At 40.3% G+C, this 24,973-nt stretch overlaps 4 protein-coding genes and 2 long non-coding RNA genes across 11 annotated transcripts; 4 read left to right on the forward strand and 2 right to left on the reverse strand.

Annotated features, from left to right (window-relative positions):
- Positions 1 to 643: 643 nt before the first annotated feature.
- LOC134182202 (YEATS domain-containing protein 4-like) lies at positions 644 to 4,981 on the forward strand. Of its 3 annotated transcripts, XM_062649579.1 has the most exons (7): positions 644 to 713; positions 765 to 884; positions 3,954 to 4,020; positions 4,093 to 4,187; positions 4,329 to 4,421; positions 4,478 to 4,568; positions 4,630 to 4,978. In XM_062649579.1, the coding sequence occupies exons 1-7, from the start codon at positions 657 to 659 to the stop codon at positions 4,803 to 4,805; spliced, it is 699 nt and encodes a 232-aa protein (XP_062505563.1). In that variant the 5' UTR covers positions 644 to 656; the 3' UTR covers positions 4,806 to 4,978. The 3 variants fall into 3 exon arrangements, with proteins under 3 accessions (XP_062505563.1, XP_062505564.1, XP_062505562.1); XM_062649580.1 differs by lacking the exon at positions 765 to 884 and having other exon boundaries at positions 4,630 to 4,981; XM_062649578.1 differs by having other exon boundaries at positions 658 to 884; positions 4,630 to 4,980.
- Positions 4,982 to 9,182: 4,201 nt separating this feature from the next.
- On the forward strand, positions 9,183 to 12,781 carry LOC134182047 (uncharacterized). 4 transcript variants are annotated; one of them, XR_009970255.1, is made up of 4 exons: positions 9,183 to 9,311; positions 9,374 to 9,452; positions 10,680 to 12,315; positions 12,374 to 12,781. It is a non-coding gene; the product is annotated as an uncharacterized LOC134182047 (long non-coding RNA). The 4 variants fall into 4 exon arrangements; XR_009970254.1 differs by having other exon boundaries at positions 10,680 to 10,841; positions 10,911 to 12,781; XR_009970253.1 differs by having other exon boundaries at positions 10,670 to 12,781.
- A 1,624-nt stretch (positions 12,782 to 14,405) lies between these two features.
- On the reverse strand, positions 14,406 to 24,964 carry LOC134182330 (uncharacterized). Its single transcript, XR_009970315.1, has 3 exons — positions 24,848 to 24,964; positions 24,707 to 24,785; positions 14,406 to 14,725 (listed from the first exon to the last, which is right to left on the reverse strand). It is a non-coding gene; the product is annotated as an uncharacterized LOC134182330 (long non-coding RNA).
- Positions 15,405 to 17,129, forward strand: LOC134182344 (uncharacterized). The gene is made up of 5 exons (XM_062649746.1): positions 15,405 to 15,472; positions 15,535 to 15,614; positions 15,934 to 15,988; positions 16,049 to 16,144; positions 16,212 to 17,129. Exons 1-5 carry the CDS (start codon positions 15,425 to 15,427, stop codon positions 17,127 to 17,129), a joined length of 1,197 nt encoding a protein of 398 aa, XP_062505730.1. The 5' UTR covers positions 15,405 to 15,424.
- On the forward strand, positions 18,283 to 20,032 carry LOC134182328 (uncharacterized). The gene has a single exon (XM_062649727.1). It carries the CDS (start codon positions 18,297 to 18,299, stop codon positions 19,161 to 19,163), a length of 867 nt encoding a protein of 288 aa, XP_062505711.1. The 5' UTR covers positions 18,283 to 18,296; the 3' UTR covers positions 19,164 to 20,032.
- Positions 20,464 to 23,646, reverse strand: LOC134182184 (uncharacterized). The gene has a single exon (XM_062649551.1). The coding sequence runs from the start codon at positions 23,472 to 23,474 to the stop codon at positions 20,466 to 20,468; it is 3,009 nt and encodes a 1,002-aa protein (XP_062505535.1). The 5' UTR covers positions 23,475 to 23,646; the 3' UTR covers positions 20,464 to 20,465.
- Positions 24,965 to 24,973: the final 9 nt, after the last annotated feature.

The raw sequence follows: 24,973 nt of genomic DNA on the forward strand, positions 1-24,973 counted from the left end.
CACTCGAGCCTAAGTACACATAGTCCCTAGCTACAATACAAAAGGATAGGGCGACGGAACTTCATGGAGCATTTTCTCCGCCGTTTGGTGACTTGCACGAATCGTTCTTAGACTCATCTGTATTCGGACACGGAAACGATTTTTTAATGTACGTCCTATCATGAAACGTGGTCATGGGGAGGAGAAATTTGAGATTTGTGCACACACACACACACACACACACACACACACACACACACACACACACACACACACACACACACACACACACACACACACACACACACACACACACACACACACACACACACACACACACACACACACGCGCGCGCGCGCGCGCGCGCGCGCGCGCGTATATATATACATATCTATAAATACCAAAAGCTAGTCATATATCACCACGCCCATTTCTGTTGCGCTACGTTCGGCAATTACGCTGCGAATCCCGCCCTCTTTTCGCTCTCTAATGAAGCGAGGCTATGGTCTGGCACTTCCTGCGTCTCCGAGAATAGGCCTAAATATCTGCGAATTTGATTTGTACGCTCCGTAATTTTTTCGCAAAAATTTGCATGATCGCAGAAATAACCGGTTAGACCAGACGGTAAATTGTCGAATTTGAAAGCACGTGATTATCAACCAAACTCCCGTATAATATGGCTATGCGAGAGGAAGGCGCGTCTGCAGACTTTTCTGCTGGTGGACGAGTTAAAGTGCGTTATTTTACATTTCTGACGTTATCGTTTATTGTTGCTTGTGCTAAGGGCGTTACCATAGTGAAACCCATCATTTACGGCAATATAGCGAGATATTTTGGCAAAAAACGTGAAGAGGACGGCCATACACACGCATGGACGGTCTATGTGCGGCCTTGCCAACACGAGGTTGTCTAAGTTAATTAAATGGCTAAAGTTTGAAATCGCATAACGGTTCTACAGTGTGTGTGTGTGTGTGTGTGTGTGTGTGTGTGTGTGTGTGTGTGTGTGTGTGTGTGTGTGTGTGTGTGTGTGTGTGTGAGTGTGAGCTATGGCATAATTTCCTTAGGCAAGGAACTTACACACAATTGCCTCTCTTGACTCAAGAGTATAAATGAGTACTTGGTCTTTGACGGGGGTGGCAAAAGCCTCTGACTGCGACAAAGTCCATCAGCCTCTGGGGTCTGGGTAGGACTTTGGGTGCCCACACCACAGTTGGCATCGCAGTCGGTGCTCCTGCAAGCACCTGGCCAGGCTCTAGGAGATTGCTTAGCATGGCCCATAGTTCCTACTTAGTGCACAGAAACCCAGCCATCTGGCTGGAGGCATCACCATGTAATGGAAGCTCCTTATCCATTTGCCATTGCCATTTGTGTGTGTGTGTGTGTGTGTGTGTGTGTGTGTGTGTGTGTGTGTGTGTGTGTGTGTGTGTGTGTGTGTGTGTGTGTGTGTCAATGGTGGCGCTCAGAGTTTGAATTACTTCGTGGTTGCCTACCATTTTCCGATACTCTATAGTTCCATTGCTTATCATTTTTCTACCCTTTGAGTAAATCGCCACACCAGCAAGTGAGAAAAGCATGGCTGCAAGACCGGAACATCGGGGGATGGCGTCACTTGCGCCATCTCTCACTTGTTTACCCACAAAAACTTTTACCTGCGGAGAAGTTGCAAGTCTCGCAGAAGATTTCCTTTTTGGTACTTTGCTTCATGGAATGTCAGGTCGCTTGTTGACGTTGACAGGCCCCCAGAAACTGCTTGTGTGAGTGCTAAAACGAGATTCACAGTGTTCTCCCCAGGCAGCCACGCCTTGGCTAAATTTTACAAGGAAACTCCCATTCCCGACATCCTTTGACTAACGCCGCCACGCCTTGACTTATGCCTGCCACGCCTTACTATTCATGTGTTAGGCAAGAAATGGGAGACCAGTGGTTTGGGTTCTTGTATGATTAAACCCCTGTTGTTGTTGTGGGAAGTTCATTCCAACAATAGGTGCAGTGTGGGAATTGCGGGTAGGTTCTACCTCAGATTCACCTGCCCAGTGGGAGGAAAAGAAAATTGAATTAGGGTAATTAGGCTAAATAAATGGCCATCAAGTTCGACTTCCAGTTGGCCATTGCGAACTAAATCCCATGGGAGGGGCACAAGTTAAAGGCTATGCTGCAGCGAACAACAAGGACTTCATGATGTCAGCAAGGAAGGAATCCACTGCTGAGAAGTGGAAGAAGTGCGTTGACCATGTAATTAGGGAAGTAGAGTCGCATTATAGAACAAACCCGTGATGGTATTGTAGAACAAGCGGTAGAGAGGCTAAGTGATAGAAGTAAGTAACAATGACTCCTCAACCTCTGAAAGCGAGGAGATCTTTGTTTCTGACTCTGAAGACGTCAGTGACAACTAATTAGCTATCTCACGTTTCCTTAGAATGTAGTTAAGGTAATGAAATCTACCACTTAGCTAGAATAAGATAGGCCATGTCAGACTAGGGTGGAGTCTACATACCATCACTGCACTCACACTGCTTCATTTTTTTTTATGAAACCGAGGTATAGCAGCCACGCCTACTTTGCTGTTTAGGCTTTCAAGGTATTTGTCATCTTAGGCTAAGATAATATACATAGCAACGTTTGCTATGCAGAAACTCGCAATGCATTTTACGCCGCTCACCTAAACATCGAAAACCTTGCTCTTTCAAATGATACTAACATGAGCACAAGCACCCTATGTTGCTCTAGCACTGCATTGCAAAGCCAGCAAACCTCACTCTGATGACCTCGCCCAGGTTTTAAACAACCACGCCCCTAGTGCATTTCAATTTAGCCACGCCTACACCACCACGCCTTTGGGATATTTTGAGGAGAAGAATGAAGAATATATGAAGACAAGTCAAGATTTTGGTTTATCACTGAGCATCCCGAAAACTAAGGTGATGGCTGCAGGTAGGGAGGTATGTTCCAAAGATTGCAGTCTCATACATACTGAACATTGTGACATTGAATATGTATGAGATTTCACATATCTTGGATCTTAGACTTGGATGTATATTGCAGAATTATGAAAGCATCCAAGACATTTAGAGCTTTACGTAAAGCTGTGTTTAAGGGTAAAAATGTGACTACATTGACAAACGCAAAGTATATGATGCTTATGTGCTCTCTATACTATTATATGTCTCAGAATCGTGGACCCCTTTGAAGAAACATCTTCAGAAATTGAACTCTTTTTATAATAGATGTCTTCCGTTGTGTCTTGGAATCTGTATCACATCACAGTGGGAGAATCATATCTCAAATGAAACAATAAGACAAAGATGGGGAGATCCTGACACTATGAACATCAAACTTATAAGACGACGTATGCAATGGTTAGGGCATTTGGCTCAAATGCCCAACCATCGAATTCCCAAGATGTGCTTCTTTGGGTGGTTATCAGAAAAACGTCCACAAGATGGCCCTAAGAAACGCTGGAAAGACATAATTAGAAACCTAAATGATCTGAACATTCCAGAAAGCTGTTGGTATGACTTAGCAAATATATCAAGCTCTGCCTGGAGAGACCATTATCATGCCTGTCTGGAGTCTAGTCAAGTGTCATCTGGCATTGTTGATTTACAAACTGTTGTCTGCCCTGAATGCCACAGAGGTTTCAGACGCATTTGTGACTTGAAGAGACACAAATGCATTGCTGAAAGAGAAAAACCTATACATCAACAAAAAGGAGCCATTGAATGCCAGACATGTAAGAAGTACTTTTGAAGCAAAGGAGGCTATGCAATACATAAATGCATCAATATGCATGGGAAAACTTTTTTATGACTTTGTCTTTGTCCCCACTGAAGGGGTAGCGAGTCCATTTAGACAGAAGCAATACAGGAGGAGGTGTGTGTTGTGTGTGTGTGTGTGTGTGTGTGTGTGTGTGTGTGTGTGTGTGTGTGTGTGTGTGTGTGTGTGTGTGTGTGTGACTGAATGGTATTTCATTTAGGATATTTCTGTTTACATAAAGAAGGTACAGTTCAAGCTACATGAAAGCTATCCCAACTCTGTTCGCGGTATGTGTTTGTTCGCATCATCATAATTCAATCAAATTTATTTCATACTTTTCTGTTATATTATGTATGTAGTGCTAAACAAACCTCCATTTGAAGTACAAGAAACAGGATGGGGAGAATTCGAAATTCAGATCAAACTGTTTTTTGTAGATCCTACTGAGAAACCAGTAAGATATACTGTATCTATGTATACTGTATAAATGTATAGTAAACTACCATCGAACAGTAGCTTACATGCGATTCCATGATGCATTTTATGCATGGCAAAATTTTCTGTTTTGATGATGTGACTGTACTTGCGTTTGCAGTTGACATTAAGTCACGTTCTCAAGCTTTTTCAGACCGAAGCAGCCATTGTGATGGGAAAGAAAAACTTGGTCTCTGAACAGTACGACGAAATTGTGAGAATAAGCAAGAACACTTTGTCATGTAGAGAAATAATGAGCATGTATTCTAGGTGTTCAATGACCCAACAGCAGTGATGCATCATGCACTCACCAATCTTGTGATTTCAGCTCTACCTGTGAGACAGGACAGTAACACTGATTGTAAGTAGAGATCAGAATGTTTTGATTGATTGAACTGGATTTTATTTTCATTAATTTGTAGATGAGGATCTGGAAGAGAAGACTTTGGCTAAGATTGCTGCTGCACGGAAAGTCGTGAAGCAGGACATTGCATTGGTAAATGAGAGGCTGAAGTTGGTAAAGGATGCAACACATCATCTCAAACGAGAAGTGGCTCGATTAGAGACTACACAAAGGGATGACTTTGACTATCATTAAAAGCAAAGTTAAGGTACATTATCAGTAGATCTTATTAGTGCTAAATACACTGAAGAATATTACTTTATTAAAAAATTCTAAGGTAACTAGTCTACTGCTCTCTGACGTAACAGACACGATTGCTTGTTAACACAACTGTAAGAACCGTAGGACTGGGATTACCTGCTAGATTATCATGACATGTAATGTCAACTCATACAGCATACATTATTCAACATCGTCTGTTGCATTTATACAACTAGTGAGATGGATAAATAACAACACAAAGACATACATGACAATTCTCTGCTGCTCATGCAGTCACATCCACGGCATTCTACGAATGTCACTTTCTTTCCTTTCACTACCCTTTTAGAAGACATGAAGTTTGCTCATCATTCTGCATCATTGCATTCACTTGCGCGAGAGCTTTCACTGTAGAAATGCAATCAACTGGAATTTCATCAGCCATAGCATAGCGAATTTTTTCAGTCAAAAATGACAGATGTCTTGAAACAGCCTCTCACATCTCTCTGCAGCTACTCCTGTGAGTAATTTAAAATGTGACTCCCAGGCTGTACAATGTAAGCATGTGTTGTAACAGGTAAAGTGTGACCACGACTTTTGATAATTCATTCTGGTACAATGTACTCTGGACTGAGTCTAAGAGGACCAACAGAAAGTGATTTGTTAAAGAAGTGATTAGAGCCTAAATCACCAATTTTGGCTATCACGGTCTTGCTGATGAGAATGTTGGTAGTGTGAATGTCTCCATGAAGAAGAGCAGGCTGCAGCTAGTGAAGTCACATCACATCACACAGACTTCCAACATCTATATCCACTTGTTCCCTCACAGACAGACATCTGCTTTTGAGAGGAGCATTATCACATCCTTCAGGGATCTCTCGAAATGGTCCATGGCAATACGAAAAGGACCTTCATTCTCAATGATCACTCCACAGATACGGACAGAAAAGACATTGGTAGGTGAACACAACTGGATGCTGACGCTTTTTGATGAATTAAGGGAGATGTTGAGGTCTGTTATTCCAACCAGTTCATCATAAATGTCTTGACAGCAACTGTGCACTACACCCTTCTAATTGGCAACACCAATTTCTACTAAACAACAAGTTACATCCTCATAGTGCCAATTGCTGCTGTAAAAGAGATTTCTCTGCTTGAATGACTTGATTGCATACTTTAAGCTATTCCAATTGTCTTTGCAAATTATGAACTCGTAATGCACCAGCCAGCCTAAAAGACCAATGCTAAAGACCAACCCTCAAACAAGCAATAATTGTTATAACTAGATGAGTGGAAAAAAGTCCTATTGTGTGGGTAGCTAGTAAACATTCAGCAGACATACAGTAGTGTTGCCTTTTCTCAATCACCAAACACATGTATACATTTTTCAAGTTCATCAAAATAAAGAATCTTTGAAAAAACAGCGCTTGTAGATTAAAATGCAGTAGTACATTTCCCGTATTCTCACTAAGAGAAAGATTCAAACGCTTTGCAGCTCGCAGTTTGACTACCCATAGCAACGAGACGTTGGCTTTTCTATACTTTGCTAAAGTGATACGGTTTGAGTATAACAGTTAGGAGTTACGAAACAAATCTTATCTGTTTTTACATTCGTTTAGCCATGAGCGAGCTTCGTATTAGTCCTGCACGTGACAGGAAGTGAATGTCGTTTGTTATGTCCACGACTGCAAGAAGCCAGAATGGTGCAAGAAAGCACGGAGGCGCAAGACGAGAGTGATTGGCAAGACAAAGATGACTTGATAGAGAGTAAAAAGCATCCACTAGTTCAGGTCTCAATTCACCCTCAATGAATTCAAAGTCTTTGAGAAACTAGGGTCCTGCTGCATCCAAAGAGATTTAGGTCCATAACCTATTATGTACAATATTTTGTATTCTATTTATTTTTATACACGTGTTGTAGTACGTTTACATTTACCATTGCAGCCAAACAAGTACTCTTAAAAATTAGCACAATTTCATTCTAAAATTTACCTCCAAAATATCATTTGGGTGAGTGAATTCACATCTCCAGTCAATCTATGATGAAAACTCTAGGTGTTGTAGGCATGCAGCATTCAAGGCCTATTGCTTACTAGCAAGCATGAATTATGACAAGCAGCTAGCCGTCTCTGAAACAGGCAAAAAGCCAGAGAACAGATTTCACCCCAAGTATAACAAAAATTTCAACCAATGGACTGTAAAGAGAGTGAATGAAAGCAGACACTACCATCATTTGCGACTGATCGAAGCGAGCGAGTTTTCTCTAATGCGTCAAGGGGTACACTGTACTCTGAGTGTCCCTCAGTGGGTACCTCCCTACGTACCTCCGTCCGTCACCACCCCTACCCCCCCGGGAATCGTTTAGGAATTGATAAATTTGAATCGTTCTTTGCTAGTTTTGAAGAAAGTAAACATACAATAGTTTACGTCATGTGACGTCATCACTAGAGATGTTTCTATGGAAACTATGCTCACTTATGTGACTGCGTTTCACCACCCCTACACCAAGGGGACAGCTGTTACAAATTGATCATTTTGAATAATTGTTTGTTTCCCTCGATGGGTGTAAACAATTGTCACTTCACGTTATGTAACGTCACTGTGATTATTGCTATGGCAACAAGATTGAATTAGGCGTAAGCAGTGTTTTAACTTATGTAGCGTCTGAGTTAATTATTGTAATAACTGTTTTTGTGACAGTTAATGCTGTTCTTAGCTAATAATAATAATTAGCTAATGTAATGAAAGTTAACAACTGCTAACATCGCCATGGAAACATTGCTCACTTACTGTTAAGCATGCGCGTTTTACTGTGCGTTGCGCACCACTCCTAACTAGCCACCCCACGAGCGAATTGAAGAAACAGTAGTTTACTACACGTCTACACCGTTGGTTAGGCGCTTCTCCGTTAGCTTGACTATTGATTTACGTAACTAACTGTGACACTTCATGTGACGTCATCGCTAGACACTATTGACTGAAGAAAGCGTGCAAAGTACACAATTCAAAGAAATTTGAAGAAAAAAAGTCACTTACGACAGTAAAGGGTTTATTAATTGTACGATGCTGTTTCGAACAAAACTGATTTGCTGTCAATCGAGTGCATTCAGCAATATGTAGCTCGAGTGCATTCAGCAACAGTTGACGTCTAAATCTAGCTGAGTGAAATATTGATCTAGGTTAGACTCATAGTACTTCACACATTAATTATCTAGAGAGTGATCAGTTTTGTGGCAGCTTTCGACAGTTGTGAGCTGTATACGTGAGTGAGTATCGAGTTGTGTTGATCGCGGTTATCTAGCTAGATAGTTGTGTTTATTACTTCACACATCGATCGCAATGAAATCTCATTGTCGAGCCTCTGTAACTATTACTAAAAGGAGAAAAAGACGCTACCGCAAGGCAACGTCAGAGAAGAGCTACTACAATTAGCAGTGAGAAAGAACGGGATGCAGAAAGGCAACGTCAGAGAAGAGCTGCTGCAACCAGTAGTGACAAAGAACGGGATGCAGAAAGGCAACGTCAGAGAAGAGCTATAGCTGCTGCAACAAGTAGTGAGAAGGAACGAAATGCAGAAAGACAACGTCAGAAAAGAGCTGCTGCAACAAGTAGTGAGAAGGAACGAAATGCAGAAAGGCAACGTCAAAGAAGAGCTGTTGCAACCAGTAGTGACAAAGAACGGGATGCAGAAAGGCAACGTCAGAGAAGAGCTATAGCTGCTTCAACAAGTAGTGAGAAGGAACGAAATGCAGAAAGACAACGTCAGAGAAGAGCTATTGGTACTAGTAGTGAAAAAGAACAAGAGGCACAAAGACAACGACGAAAAAGAGCTAGTGCAACCAGCAATGAAAGAAAACAGGACGCAAAGAGAAAACGACTAAAAAGAGTCCTTTCAGGTAGCCTTGAAAAAGAACAACAGACGAAAATACATTCTGAAAACAGAGCTACTGGAAGGAGCTGTAACGAAACGCGGAAAAGAAGCCTACCAGAATCATTGGAAGAAAAGCAACAGTGTCATCATGATAGAAAAAGACCAGCACAAGAAAATTGCAGAGATCGGCAGCCATCTATCGACAATATGTTTGTAAGTACACAATCGCCAGAAGCAGTCAGGCAGCACATGAGTCGTTTTCACAATGAGATGTCTAGGCTTGCATTTCGCCAGTGTGATGCATGTCAAGAAGCGTGGCCTTCTTTGCGGTTGCACCAGAGCAGTCAGCAGTGTTATAGTTGCCACCGAGACAGAGAGACACCTAAACTGTTTTTACGTGAAAATGAAATGGTTCCCGGTTGTCTTCTCTCGTTGACGGTAGTCGAAGAGCTGCTTATTGCTCAAGTGATGCCTATGATGAACATGTATATTCTCCGGGGCGGGCGAATTTTTTTTTTGGACGAGGTTACGACTTAGCCGCTGGAGCGAAAGTGGTCTGTTAGTACGAGGCTCGCAGCGCAGCTTTGATTCTCGGTAGTCAATGGACATGTTACAACCACGATTTTGACGTAAACGAACTGCTCCCTTTTTGCGCATCTTTCGAGCAGTAACATGCACTGTTTATTTAAAGGGGGCCCCAGTTTTGAACGTCACGTCGGCTGAACGTGGTTTTCTCGGCACAAATCGACTTCAAATATATTGGACGGCAGGTAACGTGATTTATAATCTAGAAATGATTATAATGATTACTGGGTTTTACGGTTAAACAAATCTATTTGTTTTGAGATGTTTTTTGGGTGCATGTATTGCCTGGATTGAATTGTGCGGCAATATTTACACTGTTGCATACACTGCATACATCAAATTGTGTACTAGTTATTGCAAATCTATTTTATGTGTGCAATTATATAATATGCAATTACTAATTAAAAGTGCAAATTGACTTAATTAAGTATTTAGCTAACTTACTTCTATTTCACAGTACCAAAGTGCAAAGTATTCAGCTAACTTAATTAATTCTATTTCACAACTACTACTAGTACCAAAAGATTTCTTAGAAGATAAACACACACACACACACACACACACACACACACACACACACACACACACACACACACACACACACACACACACACACACACACACACACACACACAACTAGGTTGACACTTACAAGCCTCGTCCACAAAGAAAATTATTAATTCTATTTGACAACTACTACTAGTACCAAAAGATTTCTTAGAAGATAAACACTATATATACAACTAGGTTGATACTTACAGGTGTATACATTGGATATGCCTTTTGCCAATTGACATTATCATATTTGAAACTACACACTATGGCACACTATGGCATTGGTTGTTATATGGTTGGTGACATGAATGACAGTTATATAATTAGTGTACTGTGTGTGTGCGTGTGTGTGTGTGTGTGTGTGTGTGTGTGTGTGTGTGTGTGTGTGTGTGTGTGTGTGTGCATACGTGTGTATTTGAACAACAAATATTTGTATATAGATATCAACAGTTAGATTTGTTGTTGTGCCAGTACACAGCAGAGTTTTACTAGAGATATTAGAGATAATAAGAAGTAATTGTGTTATGCTGCTTTGTGACATAATATAATATTTTTTGACATTAACATGTACGAAGCAAGAAAGATGACAGCTGTCTGTTTTCTTGATTTCAATAAACTATTGATGACAAGTACATGTATACTTGTGATTTTGGTTGTTTGTTTATTGTTCCTTTGTTTGTTGTAATGTGACGTATCTATGTACAGTGACTGGGGTCAAAAGTTTAAACCACTTTATCTGTACATTACTTTTGCACTCTCATAAACAAGATACCTTTTTACAAGTTTCAGCTCATTCATAATTTAGTACACTATTGAGCTAGTTTACTAACTTGATTTTGTATTACAGATGTTAATAGTCTTTACTGGCAAATGCAACGTGTAGACAACACGAGAGAGTCACTTGGAAAAGGCAAAGCTGTGAAGAATGGAGAGATGTCGCTAGGAGTGTGGGACAGCGTATGCAGTACATATGATGGAGCCATGCAACTCTCTTATTCCTATCAATGGAAATACAAATGGTTGGCAATTCTTGAGAAACAATTGTGCTATATGTTGCTGAGAAAAATGTCCAACATTTCTTTATATAGAGCCAAGATCATTTAGTCTGCATGGGAATCAACAAAATCATTGTCTCAACTGCATGGCCAGCACAAGCCCTATCTTAAATTCTGTTTGTCCGTACGTCCTACTGTCAACTGTCTGTTTGCCTGTCTGCAGCCTTTCTGTTTGTCTTTCCATATATTTTCCTAAATGAAGTTAGAAAGTTTGAAACAATATAAAAGCAAGCAAGGCTAAGTACAGTTCACACTGTCCAACAGCTAAATACAACTTGCAGATTAAGCAAAGTAAAGGGACATAAATGTCCTTGTCTGTCTGTCTGTCTGTCTCAATACATATATTTTCCATTTAAATCAAACATTTACATCTGTCTGTCTGTCTGTCTGTCTGTTTTCATTGACTGTATAAGTCAATCAACATAGTGACTGTATAAATAGATCAATATTGACTGTATATATCAATTCATATCGACTATATAAAATTAATCAATAATGACTGTATAAATCAATCAATAATGACTGTATAAATCAATCAATATTGACTGTATGTATCAATCAATATAATGACTGTGAAATCAGTCAGCATTGATTGATTTATACATTCAAACTGATTGATATACACAGTCAATATTGGTTGATTTATACAGTCAATATTGATTGATTTATAGTCATTATGGTGATTAATTTATACAGTCAATATTGATTAATTTTATATAGTCAATACACAGTCAATATTGATTGATTTATGCAGTCAATACTGAGTAATATGTACAGTCAATATTGATTTATTTATACAGTCAATATTGATTAGTATATACAGTCAATAATGGTTCTACGTTAATTAGTACATACATACATACATCCATACGAGCAAATGAATTTGGTACATGTACCTGTTTGTCTGTCAATTTATGCTGTTGATCTAGCAAAGCCTGTAACTGTGTGTGTGTGTGTGTGTGTGTGCACGCTCACATGTGTCGTTGCATGCTTGCGTGTGCATGAATAGTGTAGAGTAGTGTAATGTAGATACACATATAGAGAGATATGCTAAGTAGCTGTACACAAACAGACACACAGACACATGGTCTTGGACAGAGAAAATAAACACGCATATGCACATCACACGTGTGTGTGTGTGTGTGTGTGTGTGTGTGTGTGTGTGTGTGTGTGTGTGTGTGTGTGTGTGTGTGTGTACCTGTGACGGTGTCTATAGATCTGGGTTATGGTTATGTGTGCAGATGCATATCCTTGCATGTTTATGTGTATAGTATTGCTATGTTTACTGGTGTAGTAATATATATATATATATATATATATATATATATATATATATATATATATATATATATATATATATACCTATATGTAACATGACATTTGTGCAAACAAACAGTACTGGATCATCATGCCATGAATTCTTCGACTACTGTATCAGGTTAATGTCTTTCAGTGAGACTTGTTCTCTGTATAGCCATTGTCAACGTGGGTTTTAGTCTTCTAGGTGACCGCATCAACCAAACATCAATCTATGGATACCATGCATCTCAAGAGAGAGTTTCTGTCTACAGTTTGCAGCCGAAGCTGCCCTATCTATAGTAATTCTTTTTCTTCCTGGCAGCTTTCTGAAATAGAACAAAGTACAGGAGTATGGCATACTGTAGCAGACCTCGTACTGAATTCTATGACCCATAATTACTACACATATAATGCGAATTTTTTGAACGACGTATATATAGAAGCAGAGGAATTTATGTTTTAGATATGTGAATCTGAATCTGAGTTGTCTTTCTTGGGACAGAAATTAAAAGATCTTGGGCAAACAAATTGAAGTCTCTGTGTAAAGCATATACGTGCAATAGATGCAATATACTGTACATACGTAACCAGCTTGTTCAGATCGAGTCTAGGCCAGCATTGTGAATGTCTATTTGTTGATTCTGAAGTTTGTTGAAATCAGCTAGAAACAATCGCAATTCGTGTGGTTTACGTGCACTAATTTGCAGAAAGGCGAACTATTCAATTGAGTTACTACAAAGTCAAAAGCCGCACGTGCCGATAACGTGCACGTGGTTTGTCCGCATGCGTAGCACGTTTTGCACCTGTGGCGGTAAGAACTGTAGTACTTTTATTAAATTTACATATGGAAATTATTTTAGACATCTTAACAACTTTCACCTTACAGTAGATGGAAAAGGAATTGGAATTCGCTGAAATTGTAGACGTTGATGAACCACTGGCTGATCGTGATTCTCATGACATCTGTGAGGGTCACTTAAACACAAAGTGTTTGGAAGGCAGTAGTTGGCTCGTTGACGAGGTTGGTATACATTGATATAGTATTTCTTACTTGCACGGTACACCTAAAGCCTACAGTCACGTGCCACGTTGGTAACTTCTGATATATTTGTGAAGTTATTAATTTTAATAAGATAGCTAGAAGTCATTAAGTTAATTAAGCATAGAATTGCTTCATTTTCTGGCTGTCCTGAAATATTTTAATCTATAAACACCATCTGCAAGTAATCGAAGCCATTCAAGATGACCGCGTTCAATACACAAGCATTTTATCAAATTTATCTTTTGTCTTATCTCAATCAAGTTAATAAAGCATGCAATTTCCTGTCCTTCACAAGTTATATACGTTTCAGTTCTAGCCTATTCACAAAGGACTTACATGTATTCATACTTCACAGCTGGTCATCTGATCATCAGCCTGCACGTGAACTAAAATTATTCTCTACATCAAACTATGATGGCTTGGTTGTCAAGAGCCTTACGTTGGCTCTCCACTATCTTCATTCACATCCTTACTCCATCACGTATACTCCCAAACAGAATACCTTGTTGTAGTTGTTGTAGTATAGGACTCAATGTCCCTGGTTAGAGTTCAACTGCATATCTCCTACCACAACTACTAAGACAGCGAAGTCATGTCAAGCATCACTTCACTACGTATGAGTGGCCATAAAACTACTTGTATTAAAGTGTTCGTCAGCATCAGCTATATCTAACAACTTCAGAATGATGTTTTAGTAGTTTTATTCCTGGTTTGCAACATGAGACCCAGATCGACAGCTGTTCTATTCCAACTAGATGGCAAGACACACACACACACACACACACACACACACACACACACACACACACACACACACACACACACACACACACACACACACACACACACACACACACACACCAAATGAGCTCTCATGCATAAACTACAACTCCAAATGTTCAGCATGATGGACTAATCTCTCTTATTTGTAAAATAGTACGTGTGTTTTAATGAGCTGTTAAATTTCATATTGACATTGTAGGTTATTGAAAGCTACTTGTATCTATTGAAGAACAGCACTCTTGACCACTCAAATTCGGTAATACACATAAACACTGCTTATCAAGGATATCCTAATTTACTTACTGTAAGTGTAACAGTTCTTATGTAAACTAGATTGACACATGTTTTTGAATTGTTCACAACTTGGAATAGACTGCAGACTCTAGAATAAGATTCTTGTCAACAGCTAATTAGTTCGACTCTAACCCTTTGCCACATGCCAGGCACTGACTTTTCAAAAAAAAAGCAATCTATGGCAAACAGAAGCTGCAACACACACAAAGACTTTAAAGACAATAGCAAGATAAATCATTGAGTGTTTTTACAAAAATAGTACGTGTCAGCATCATACTTGCATGTATCTGGTTTGCCTTAATTAAACAAGATCAACAGAAGTCTGAGTACTCAGCAAATTTAGTCTCTGTTCAGTATATCCCTTAGAAACACCAGCTTACATAATTGAGATTTTCCTTGACACTGAGGTGTTGGAGTTTTTCATCCTCACCTGTGGACCAAAATATTTTATGTATTATAAAATTAATAGCAACTTAGTTAATTGACTAGGTGTCACTTGTAGCCAGTGATACAGATAACAAGTGAACTGCTCCATCATATAGTGAAATTGCAACAAGTCACATTAGTTAAGTTGAAACTATAAAATTACATATGTAAATGCACACAAAAAGTTAGCATATTGTACTATTCATTTGATATGTCATTGACTTCTCTCTCAGATTACTGTTAATTAAATAGCTGTGGCTTAATAAATTGCTAATCTTTAATAAATACATTGTAGTGATAAACTGTCTGCTCAAGTGTTTCTATGTGTACCTGTGGCACACAATCAAAATTAACATATAGTATGAATTAAATTGAAACAAACCACAGGAAAATATTTGAGCAACCATCGGTATTGCTTGCATTCAGCTATGACTTGGTTTGCTGTATCAGAATGTTGTAAGTAAAATCTATCATTGATGTAATACTTAGCAAAATTGTGGTGCAAGAATGCATACTATATATAAACTCCTGTTACAGATTCAAATTGTTGACAGTCTGTTTATGGAGAAACTCCGTGTCTGTGGATACGATGGGGTGAAGACTTGGAAAAAGGTAACAAATTATACAGAAAAAGAGCCAAGTTCAACAGACAAACTACAAACTGCCATTGATCTTGTAGAAATGGACAGTGTTACAAGAAGACATGATTCTTTTTGTCATCAATGTTAAATCCTCACATTGGTCATTAATGGTAAGAGCTACTTGAATCTCAGATAAAGGTAAAATGGCTTATTTCGAATTGGCAACTACTAGCTTGGAGAACCAAAGACAAAAGTGATGACTTACTATGACTCGCTTGGTAGAGATGGCACCAAGCCGTTTCATCAATTAAGGTAGGGAGACTAGTCTGATGTTTCATTAGATTCATATACCTGCTATGTTATACGCACACACAAGAAACTGCTAGATACCTAGAACTAGATGGTCATTTCTACAACACCAAATATACCCAAACTCACATTTACAAATCCGACTACTGACACAATTCTAATAATGGAAAAGATGAATCCCATTGATTACCCAAAAAACAACATTTCACCCATTCTGTATCACTATACAACCAATGACTAATATACAGATACATGCAACTGATGCACTACTGAAACAAATTTAGTTAGTCATAATAAACTCAGTCATTGCTATTGTTCATAGAGAGTTCCTGCTGAAACGATTTAATAGTATTGGATGGCAACTTCAGTATCCAGAAGTAAGACTGCACTGCACTATAAATGTGCTAATAGTAATATGCACTACATTGTTGATTTAGAACATACCACAGCAAGAAAACAGCTATGACTGTGGTGTCTTTGTCTGCGAGTATGCCCGCTGTTTGATTCTGCACAAACCAATGAAATTTTCACAGGTCCATTGCAATGGTTTCAAAGTGCCCACTACATACTGTTCCATGAACAATGGAATTTTGCATTTAGGATCATATGCCACATATAAGAGAAAGGATAGCAACTGAGTTGCAGTCTGGGGTCCTGCTACCTGCTGAATCAGCAACAGGCAACAGTGCCACTGATGCACAAGTACACAAGGTACCTTCACAAGACCAGCCTGCTTTCACAAGTAAGAAGTGTACCAAAGACATATGGGAAACAACAGAGCTGTCTAATGTCACTGAATCATCGTGGGAAAGATTGCCAAAATTTCTACAACTTGTTTTACCCAAAGGTTACACTTACATGATAGAGCACATAGAAAGCCTACATTCCCGGGATTTCATAGGAGCCCAAACTGAACCTTTCAATGCACAGATTCGAACAAGTGTTACATGTAGAGATGAAGCACAAAGCTGGCTAAAGTCAATGATGGACCATAACCAATGCACGTATAGAGTTACCAGGACATACAAGCCAACAATGAAGCGCTTGCTCTTTAGAGTAGATATGCATTGCCAACACCAGCAGAAGGCACTTTCAACCAAACAGCTGGCTTTAAAATCTTCCCATACAACAAAAAAAGGTCTCGCCTCTGAGCTTCGAAAAAAGAAAACTAACTGTCCATCAACTCTGATTATGACTGTTGAGAATTCCACCAAGAAACTGTTCAGAAAGTGTCACAATCAATCAAAAGTTCTCCATCCAACTTTTGTCAAGCTACTGTTTGACCACAACCACCCCATACATAGTGCACACTCGCTCAGCTTTCGCTCAATAGCACAACAGACCAAAGACATTTTCTTTGATCTATTTCGCTCAGGACATTCTGCAGCAACTGCATGGCATACATACGAATCAAAACTACTCTTAACTTCCCTCAATAAAACATCAATGCAGCGTGAATTGGCAGACAGGACAATCAATCCTTCTAGGCAAGATGTATGTAGACTTTACGATACGTAGAGAAGAGCTGAAATGGGGCCTGATGATGGGAAGGCCATGATTGACCAACTACAGGAAGAAATTGACAGGTTTAATGAGCAATACTCACAATTTGGAGGCAAGGCAGAAATGCAACCCTTTCAAGCAGCAACATACCCAAAAAGTGATAATGACAGCGATGACAGCAACACTGAAGCAGAAAAGAGTAGTAGTAAACTGCCACCTCCCAAAAAGAAAAAAAAGCTGAGAGAGGCAAATCAACCACTGATTATAGCCATTTGTACCCAACTAATGGCAAGAGCTCATGAAATGGTACAACAATCAAGCGAAATCGTGTTCTGTGATTCCACCTCTACATTAGATCGGTTTGGAAATTCTATGTTTATTATTTCGACAACCCATGCTTGCTGTTCAATTCCACTAGGTGTAATGATCGTGTCTGACGAAAAGCAAGAAACTATCAGAGAGGGGCTTGAAATGTTGAAAAGAGTTTTGCCTACCTCTGCATTCTATGGTCAGGGTGTACATGTGGGTCCTGCATTATTTATGACAGATGACAGCACTGCTGAACGAGAGGCTCTTCAATCTAGCTGGAAACCATCCCGCCTCCTCTTATGCATATTCCATTTCCTACAAAGAAGATGGACGTGGTTACACGATAGAAAGAACAGAATTCCTCAAAAAGATCGTCTGTACTTGATAAAGATGATTAAAGGTCTGGTATACTCGAAGTCAGAAAATGAGCTAAACGGCCTGTATACTAAGCTTCAAAACGATCATATTTCTATTCGGTACCCACCTTTTCTTCAACACATGAAGTCACTCTGGCCGAGAAGGCGTGAATGGGCTATATGCTACAGGCATGCTGATCTCACTAGAGGTAACCACACCAATAATTACGCCGAAGCAGGCATCAAGATTGTAAAGGATCTGGTCTTCAGCAGAATAAAGGCATACAATTTGACTCAAATGTTCGCCTTTATTACAGAGTCAATGGAACTATACTATCAGAGAAAGTTACTCAATGTCTCAAACAGTAGAATGGATCACTTTGTTGCCACCAAATTTCTGGGTTAGGGTGCTGAGACAGTTGAACATTGTGCCATTGAAAGTCTTGGCGATAGCATCTTCCGTGTAAAAAGCAGAAAACGCTTAACTGGGTTTGATGAAGACAGTTATGTTGTGGACATGCACATTGGAACTTGCAGCTGCAAGAGAGGGCAAAATGGCTCTCCATGTGCCCATCAGGCAGAAGTTGTGTCCAAATACAAAATAGATAGTGTTAACTGCTTTCCGTCACTAAATGCATCAGCTAGGCACCGAATTGCTAAATTGGCAATAGGCGAAAAAGCCAAATCTGATATAAATTTCTACGCTTCTCTTCATCAAGAAACGTACGACAATGCTGATAATGACTCAAATCTGTCCGACTCACATGATTTAACCAGATTAAGGGCAAAATTTCTGCTACATACAGACGATCAGGACACCAATCTAAAGTGCAATGACCTAAATGAAGACTCGGACGTCCAATCTACAACAAACTCATTGGCATCAGCATCTCAAGAACTCAAATCCAAACTCAGAGCAATTACAACTGATATGATTGAAAAATTAGATTCTGAAGATCAGCAGTTCAGAGATGGTGTGCAAAAATTTGTCATGCGATATGAAAGTCTTCAAGGCCCCAGATCTATTGCCCGACTGTCTAGCGCACTACATCAGTTTGGATGGATATTTGGCGGTCATTCCATACGTCGCCATGGTGTCTTCATTCAAAGAGGGAAACGAATTCCAGTGCAAGCAACCTCAGCTGGAAGACGGAAGTATGGATCCAAGAGCAAAAAAAAAAACAGCAGGACGTCCCATAAGTTCTATGCTCGTCAAGTCCAAAGAAAATGTTACAAAAAGCCGCTATGTAATTCCACTAAGAAAGCCCAATCAAAATCAAGGCAAAAGGCCTCACTCTTTGAAATTAAGTATACAGAAAGGCTGCCAAAATGCTGGGAAGTGGTAACAATAGTCATAACAGAGACATATAAAATAACGATGTAGACAATTGAACAGCAGGTCAACCTAAGATGATTTAGTTGATAAATATTTGACATAGCCAGCAGTACTGTTACATTATCATTGATGTTGCCATCTATCACTTTGTTTTTAATTCTTGCAGTTATGTAAACACTGTATTTCTGAAACAAGATGTGTGTGCCGCTACATTTCTCAACGTGTGATTATGGATAACCATCAGTTAGTTGCAGATTTTTTTGCACTGAACCAGAAGCTCTTCTGTATTCTCCCCAAAGTGTAATAAGCTATGCCCTTGTATATACTGTCTGCTACATACAGTCTGCTATAAAATGTATTATGTCATTTGCTCAGTTCAGAATAAGTGTACAATACCATCTAAATAGTTTTTTGTGAAATGAGTAAGTTATTAGAAAATGTGTCACCAGTATATTCTCTGCACCTAGATACATGCATTTCCTGCACATTTAATATTTAATTGCTCATTCTAGTTGTTGCAAATGCAACTATTAGAACTGTTCATAAAGTGCAGCACAAAGAAACAGATGGATTTACTCTTGTATAACCAGTTATCCCAAAGGTATAATTACATACATACATACATACATACATACATACATACATATTTTTTTGTTACAAGGGCCCTTAGGGCCTAGGTTACTGCAGATGCTAAGTACTTGCCATGATACTTTCTATGATACTACCATACAATCGAAACACTATCAGTAGTCACTTTCTATACGTCACTTCTTCTTTGCTGCTTGGACAGATTGATTAGACAGATTGACATACTGAGGCAATTGTATGTTAGTTCCTTGCTCAAGGAAACTTATGTATGTGGCCCTTCCGCATTTGAACTCTGACCCAAAGGTCCCGGATGTTGCCAATCTCCAATTGCACACTCTAACCAATTGAGCCACATACATACATACATACATACATATACAACATACAATATAACATACAATTGAGCCACATACATACAATATATATATATATATATATATATATATATATATAACTTCGTTCCTAATTATGACAGCTATCAATTCATTACTTCAACAATTCTAATAGTAACACACACACACACACACACACACACACACACACACACACACACACACACACACACACACACACACACACACACACACACACACACACACACACACACACACACACCACGCATGCACACACACATGCACGCGCGTGCGCGCACACACACACACACACACACACACACTACAAATTACATATATATATATATATATATTTTTTTTTTTTTTTTTTTTTTTATTTTATTTTATATATATATACACATATATTATATTATAGGTCCCATAGGGGACTAGCAGTACCATCTAAACTACATCTAGCTAGTATCATTTTAGCGTTGCTACACCACAGTCTAGTAGAGAGTTGCTGATGAAAATGACAAACAGACTGGCTAATTGAAACATTATGTTTAAACGAAGCTCTACGTGCTATGATCTTGAGCACTTGAAGGCTAGCAGCTGTCCAGAGACCCAGAGTCTCTACTACTAGCGGATGAAAAAGGCTGCCTGTGCTGGACACATTCAGGTGATGTCGTTCGTCCTTTTCCATCTCTCCTGCATCAGATGCTGCACCTGGATGACTTGCTGCTTGAGTGAGAAAAGACGGTTGTAAGGAACTTCGTACCGATAAGTCAAAGTAGGCAGGCAAACCGCGCTCGAAATCTGGATGATAAACATCTCCTGGTCTTGTTTGGTTGCTACTGCTACATCTTGCCTCCCGACGACAACGAGAATCATCTGTAAGCAGTGCGTTGTACACCACTTCGCATAGAGCATCATGACGTTTCGTTGTCAAACTCTGTCCTTGATTACATCCCAATAGATGGTCACCAAACTTATCAATAATGTTACCACAAGGGCAGCGTTTGGAGTTTGGGGAAGGGAAAATGGGGATACCCAACCATATCCGTAGTGCCACACTAAACTCTCTTTTGGGCATGGAAAGGCCGAGATTCGGGTTCGGTATTGCCCGTAGCCATGCCCCAGTGTGTTGACCAGAAATGGTATTCAGTCGAGCTCGATCCCTTATGCTCGCCGATTCTTTGAGTGAAGACCATAAAGCAGAGTCCAACCGAAGTTGCAACTGATGCTGACTGGTGGAATCAATTTTGTGGTTGTTATCTGGTAAAAGGAGTTGCAAAAAATCTTGGGCCGTAGACTCCCCTGGAAACACACTCGCCTGGCCCTCATCGGAATATGACATGTTCCACTGGCTGCTCATGGATAGAAGGTAAGATGCCAAGTGACGAGAAGAGTTACAACTGGAAAGATAGGCTGCGGGGTGACATCGAGAAGCTTCCCTCAAACCCAAGCCCCCCAGGCGAATGGGGAGTGTAGCTTGTTGCCATGAGCTTTCTGATAAGGAACAATCTACTATTGATTCCAGAGTCTTCCGTAAGTTGATGTCAAAAGATTGAAGTTGGCCAAGGACTTTGTCAGGTGGAACCGTCCTGAGTATGTGGTTTAGTTTGCACAAAGACAGACATGATCTCAGTAAAAGTAATTCTACCTGAGGATCTTCAATATCTTGCAGGCGTTGTTGACTTTCCCAGATTTTGTCAATACGAGTTGAAAGGCTAGTATTGAAAAAGACCTCAGATCCCCAGAGAGGAGAGCCCAGAAAATCAGCACCACCCTTTGTGTCGACGACGCGTTCCACATCTGACGGAAATTCCGGAAAGGACTGGTTTCCAGAAGGCCAGAATATCTCACACTTGGACATGTTCAGCTGAAGACCATATCTAGACCCTTTAGATTTCATCTGCTCTAGGAGTGAAGCTACCTTGCAACGATGTCCAACAAAATTTCCATCATCTAGGTACCACAACTTTAAGTTGATGTCATTTAATGGCCCAATTTCATCAACTAAATCTAGAATGACCAAGGAAAAAAGCAAAGGACCCAGAGGGTCGCCTTGCTGAACACCAGTAGAAGAAGTGAGTTTTCGGTTGCCAAAACGAAGTTCTGCGGGTTTGTGATAGCTCCACTGCACCCATCCAAAAAGCTCAGGAAGCTCTCTGTGAAGACGTCGCAGAAAAGTAGTACGGTCACAATTGTTGAAAGCATTGGACATATCCAGTTTGAGGCAGCATAAGTTGGGATCATCTCCAAAAGTGTCAATAAAGCTGGAAAGTGAATGTACCGCTGCCTCGAGACCACCTGGGATGCCCACACCTACCTGGCCATATGGCAAGAAAATATCTGGAAGCTTAGATTTCACGGCTGAACAGCATACACGACCAATCAACCGGCGAAGTGTTTCTCCCACGGCAATTGGCCTTATACCTCCACCTTCCTGCTTCTTGTATAAAGCTGTTAGTGGGGCTCCTGTGAGCCATGGTGCTATTCGTCTGTCCATGTTTCCTGACAAGGCCAGATTGACCCATCTAGTCAAACTCTCAAGGCAATCTTGCGCAGATGGTGTGGATGAACCCAGGACTGCCTCAAGAAGGTGTTGCGCACGAAGCTTGGAGAACCCAGGACTAGAGGCTCGAGGAAATGCTTTCAAAGCCTCTAAAACTGAAACTGAAGTGACACATAAAGGTGAAGGAATATCGTCAGACCAGGTGGGAGGTGGGTTGAACGGATGCCTATGATGGAGTTCTTCGAAGGCCTTCTGATCGTGAGAGGGGGCGCAACCATTGGAGCTCAATGACCGCATAGCATCTGCATATCTGCCTTCTCTGCTCAAAAATAAGGCGTGACGTACGTTCCTTTGAGCCAACGACGATCCAGTTTTATTGAAAACACGACCAGAAGCCGCTCTTCTAGCCTCGATCCACAAAGAAACAAGATCTCCAGATTGCCACTGTTTCATTCGAGATATTAGGCAAGCACTCACCACACGCCTTTTCTTCCTGCCCCCACGAGATGGTATTCTCAAAACTGCCTTGGCAAAAAGGGAAAGTCGAACAAAGCCCCACAGGTTATTCCTGACAGCCTGTTGAAACTCGAAAGACAGAATCTCAGCCAAGAGAGGCCGCACACAGCTAGGTATATGGCAGACCGAAGTGACCGATAAAGTTGAGATTTCATCCATGATTGATTGAAACACATCAGCTTCATTCAGACCAGATTGACAGCCAAGATTCAAAGCTGCTTTTACACCCTCCAGAGCCAAGTCTTCAACATCCACTGTGACATCATTCTCAACTTCAGTGACCGAAATAGGGGGCACTAGAGCTGACACGTTGCTAGACCCTTGAACTGACACATAACCAGCTGCAGACCCGCGAGGTGACGAAGTGGGGGAAACAAACTCAGACTCACTTGGAGCTATCATCGGACCTCTACAGCGAGGTTTACCGGCGCCTTGAGTACGACGACAAAATTTCCATCTTCTAGCATAAACGAAACCACATGTGGAACAAACATTCCGGCCGTAATCCTCCAAGAACCTTGCTGAAGGAAAGGAATGTCTTGAGATGTGCTCTACGTTGAGATGATGCCAGAAAGCCGACTCCTCGTGGAATTCCGTAGCACAAAGCGGGCAAGGGCGACAACCCTGGCCAGCACAGCTTGCACCAGGTGAACACTCAGGCGAAAGCGACGTGGTACCAGGCGGACCATTTTCTCCCTGGGCAGGACCCGGATGAGGCTGAACGTCTCCGCAACGTAATAACAAAATGGCGGAAGTCAAACAGAGAAAGGTCAGCAAGGTGAGCCTCAAACTTCCCGTACCACTGCAAACACCTCTGCTTCGGACAGGGGAAATTCCACAAAGTTCAACCGAAGAGTGATAACGGAGCTGTACAGAGGCGAACAAGCCCACACAAATGCGATAAGCCTCCAGAGACACAGTCATGGCCAGAGAAACGAGACGACAATATCTGAGAGAACTGAAAACCTCAAACAACTATAAGACTTCACCGATATGTTGTGAGAAACGAGACTACCAGAACTACAGGAAAAAGTCACACAGAGTTCAAACGACGTGCGCTGCCATCACATATCCGGGACATCCATATATATATATATATATATATATATATAATTGTCATCCATGTCGCCAACCATATAACGACCGATAGCATGCTAGGCATTTCAAAATATAATTCCAGTTGGCAAAAAGTATATCCAACATATATCATCTGATTTGTAATGGTTATCAAAATGTCTATAGATTATGTTACATACGTGTTTATACCAACTAGACAATGATAATGCATAATTAAAATAAATATATTATATGCTGTCAATTTAATAGTATATATAGTGTTTATCTTCTAAGAAATCTTTTGGTACTAGTAGTAGTTGTAAAAGAGTTAATTAAGTTAGCTGAATACTTTGCACTTTTAATTAGTAATTGCATATTATATAATTGCACACATAAAATAGATTTGCAATAACTAGTACACAATTTGATGTATGCAGTGTATGCAACAGTGTAAATATTGCCGCACAATTCAATCCAGGCAATACATGCACCCAAAAAACATCTCAAAACAAATAGATTTGTTTAACCGCAAAACCCAGTAATCATTATAATCATTTCTAGATTATAAATCACGTTACCTGCCGTCCAATATATTTGAAGTCGATTTGTGCCGAGAAAACCACGTTCAGCCGACGTGACGTTCAAAACTGGGGCCCCCTTTAAATAAACAGTGCATGTTACTGCTCGAAAGATGCGCAAAAAGGGAGCAGTTCGGTTACGTCAAAATCGTGGTTGTAACATGTCCATTGACTACCGAGAATCAAAGCTGCGCTGCGAGCCTCGTACTAACAGACCACTTTCGCTCCAGCGGCTAAGTCGTAACCTCGTCCCCCAAAAAAATTCGC

Source organism: Corticium candelabrum, chromosome 7, assembly GCF_963422355.1.
Source record: "Corticium candelabrum chromosome 7, ooCorCand1.1, whole genome shotgun sequence".
In the NCBI taxonomy this organism is placed as follows: domain Eukaryota; kingdom Metazoa; phylum Porifera; class Homoscleromorpha; order Homosclerophorida; family Plakinidae; genus Corticium; species Corticium candelabrum.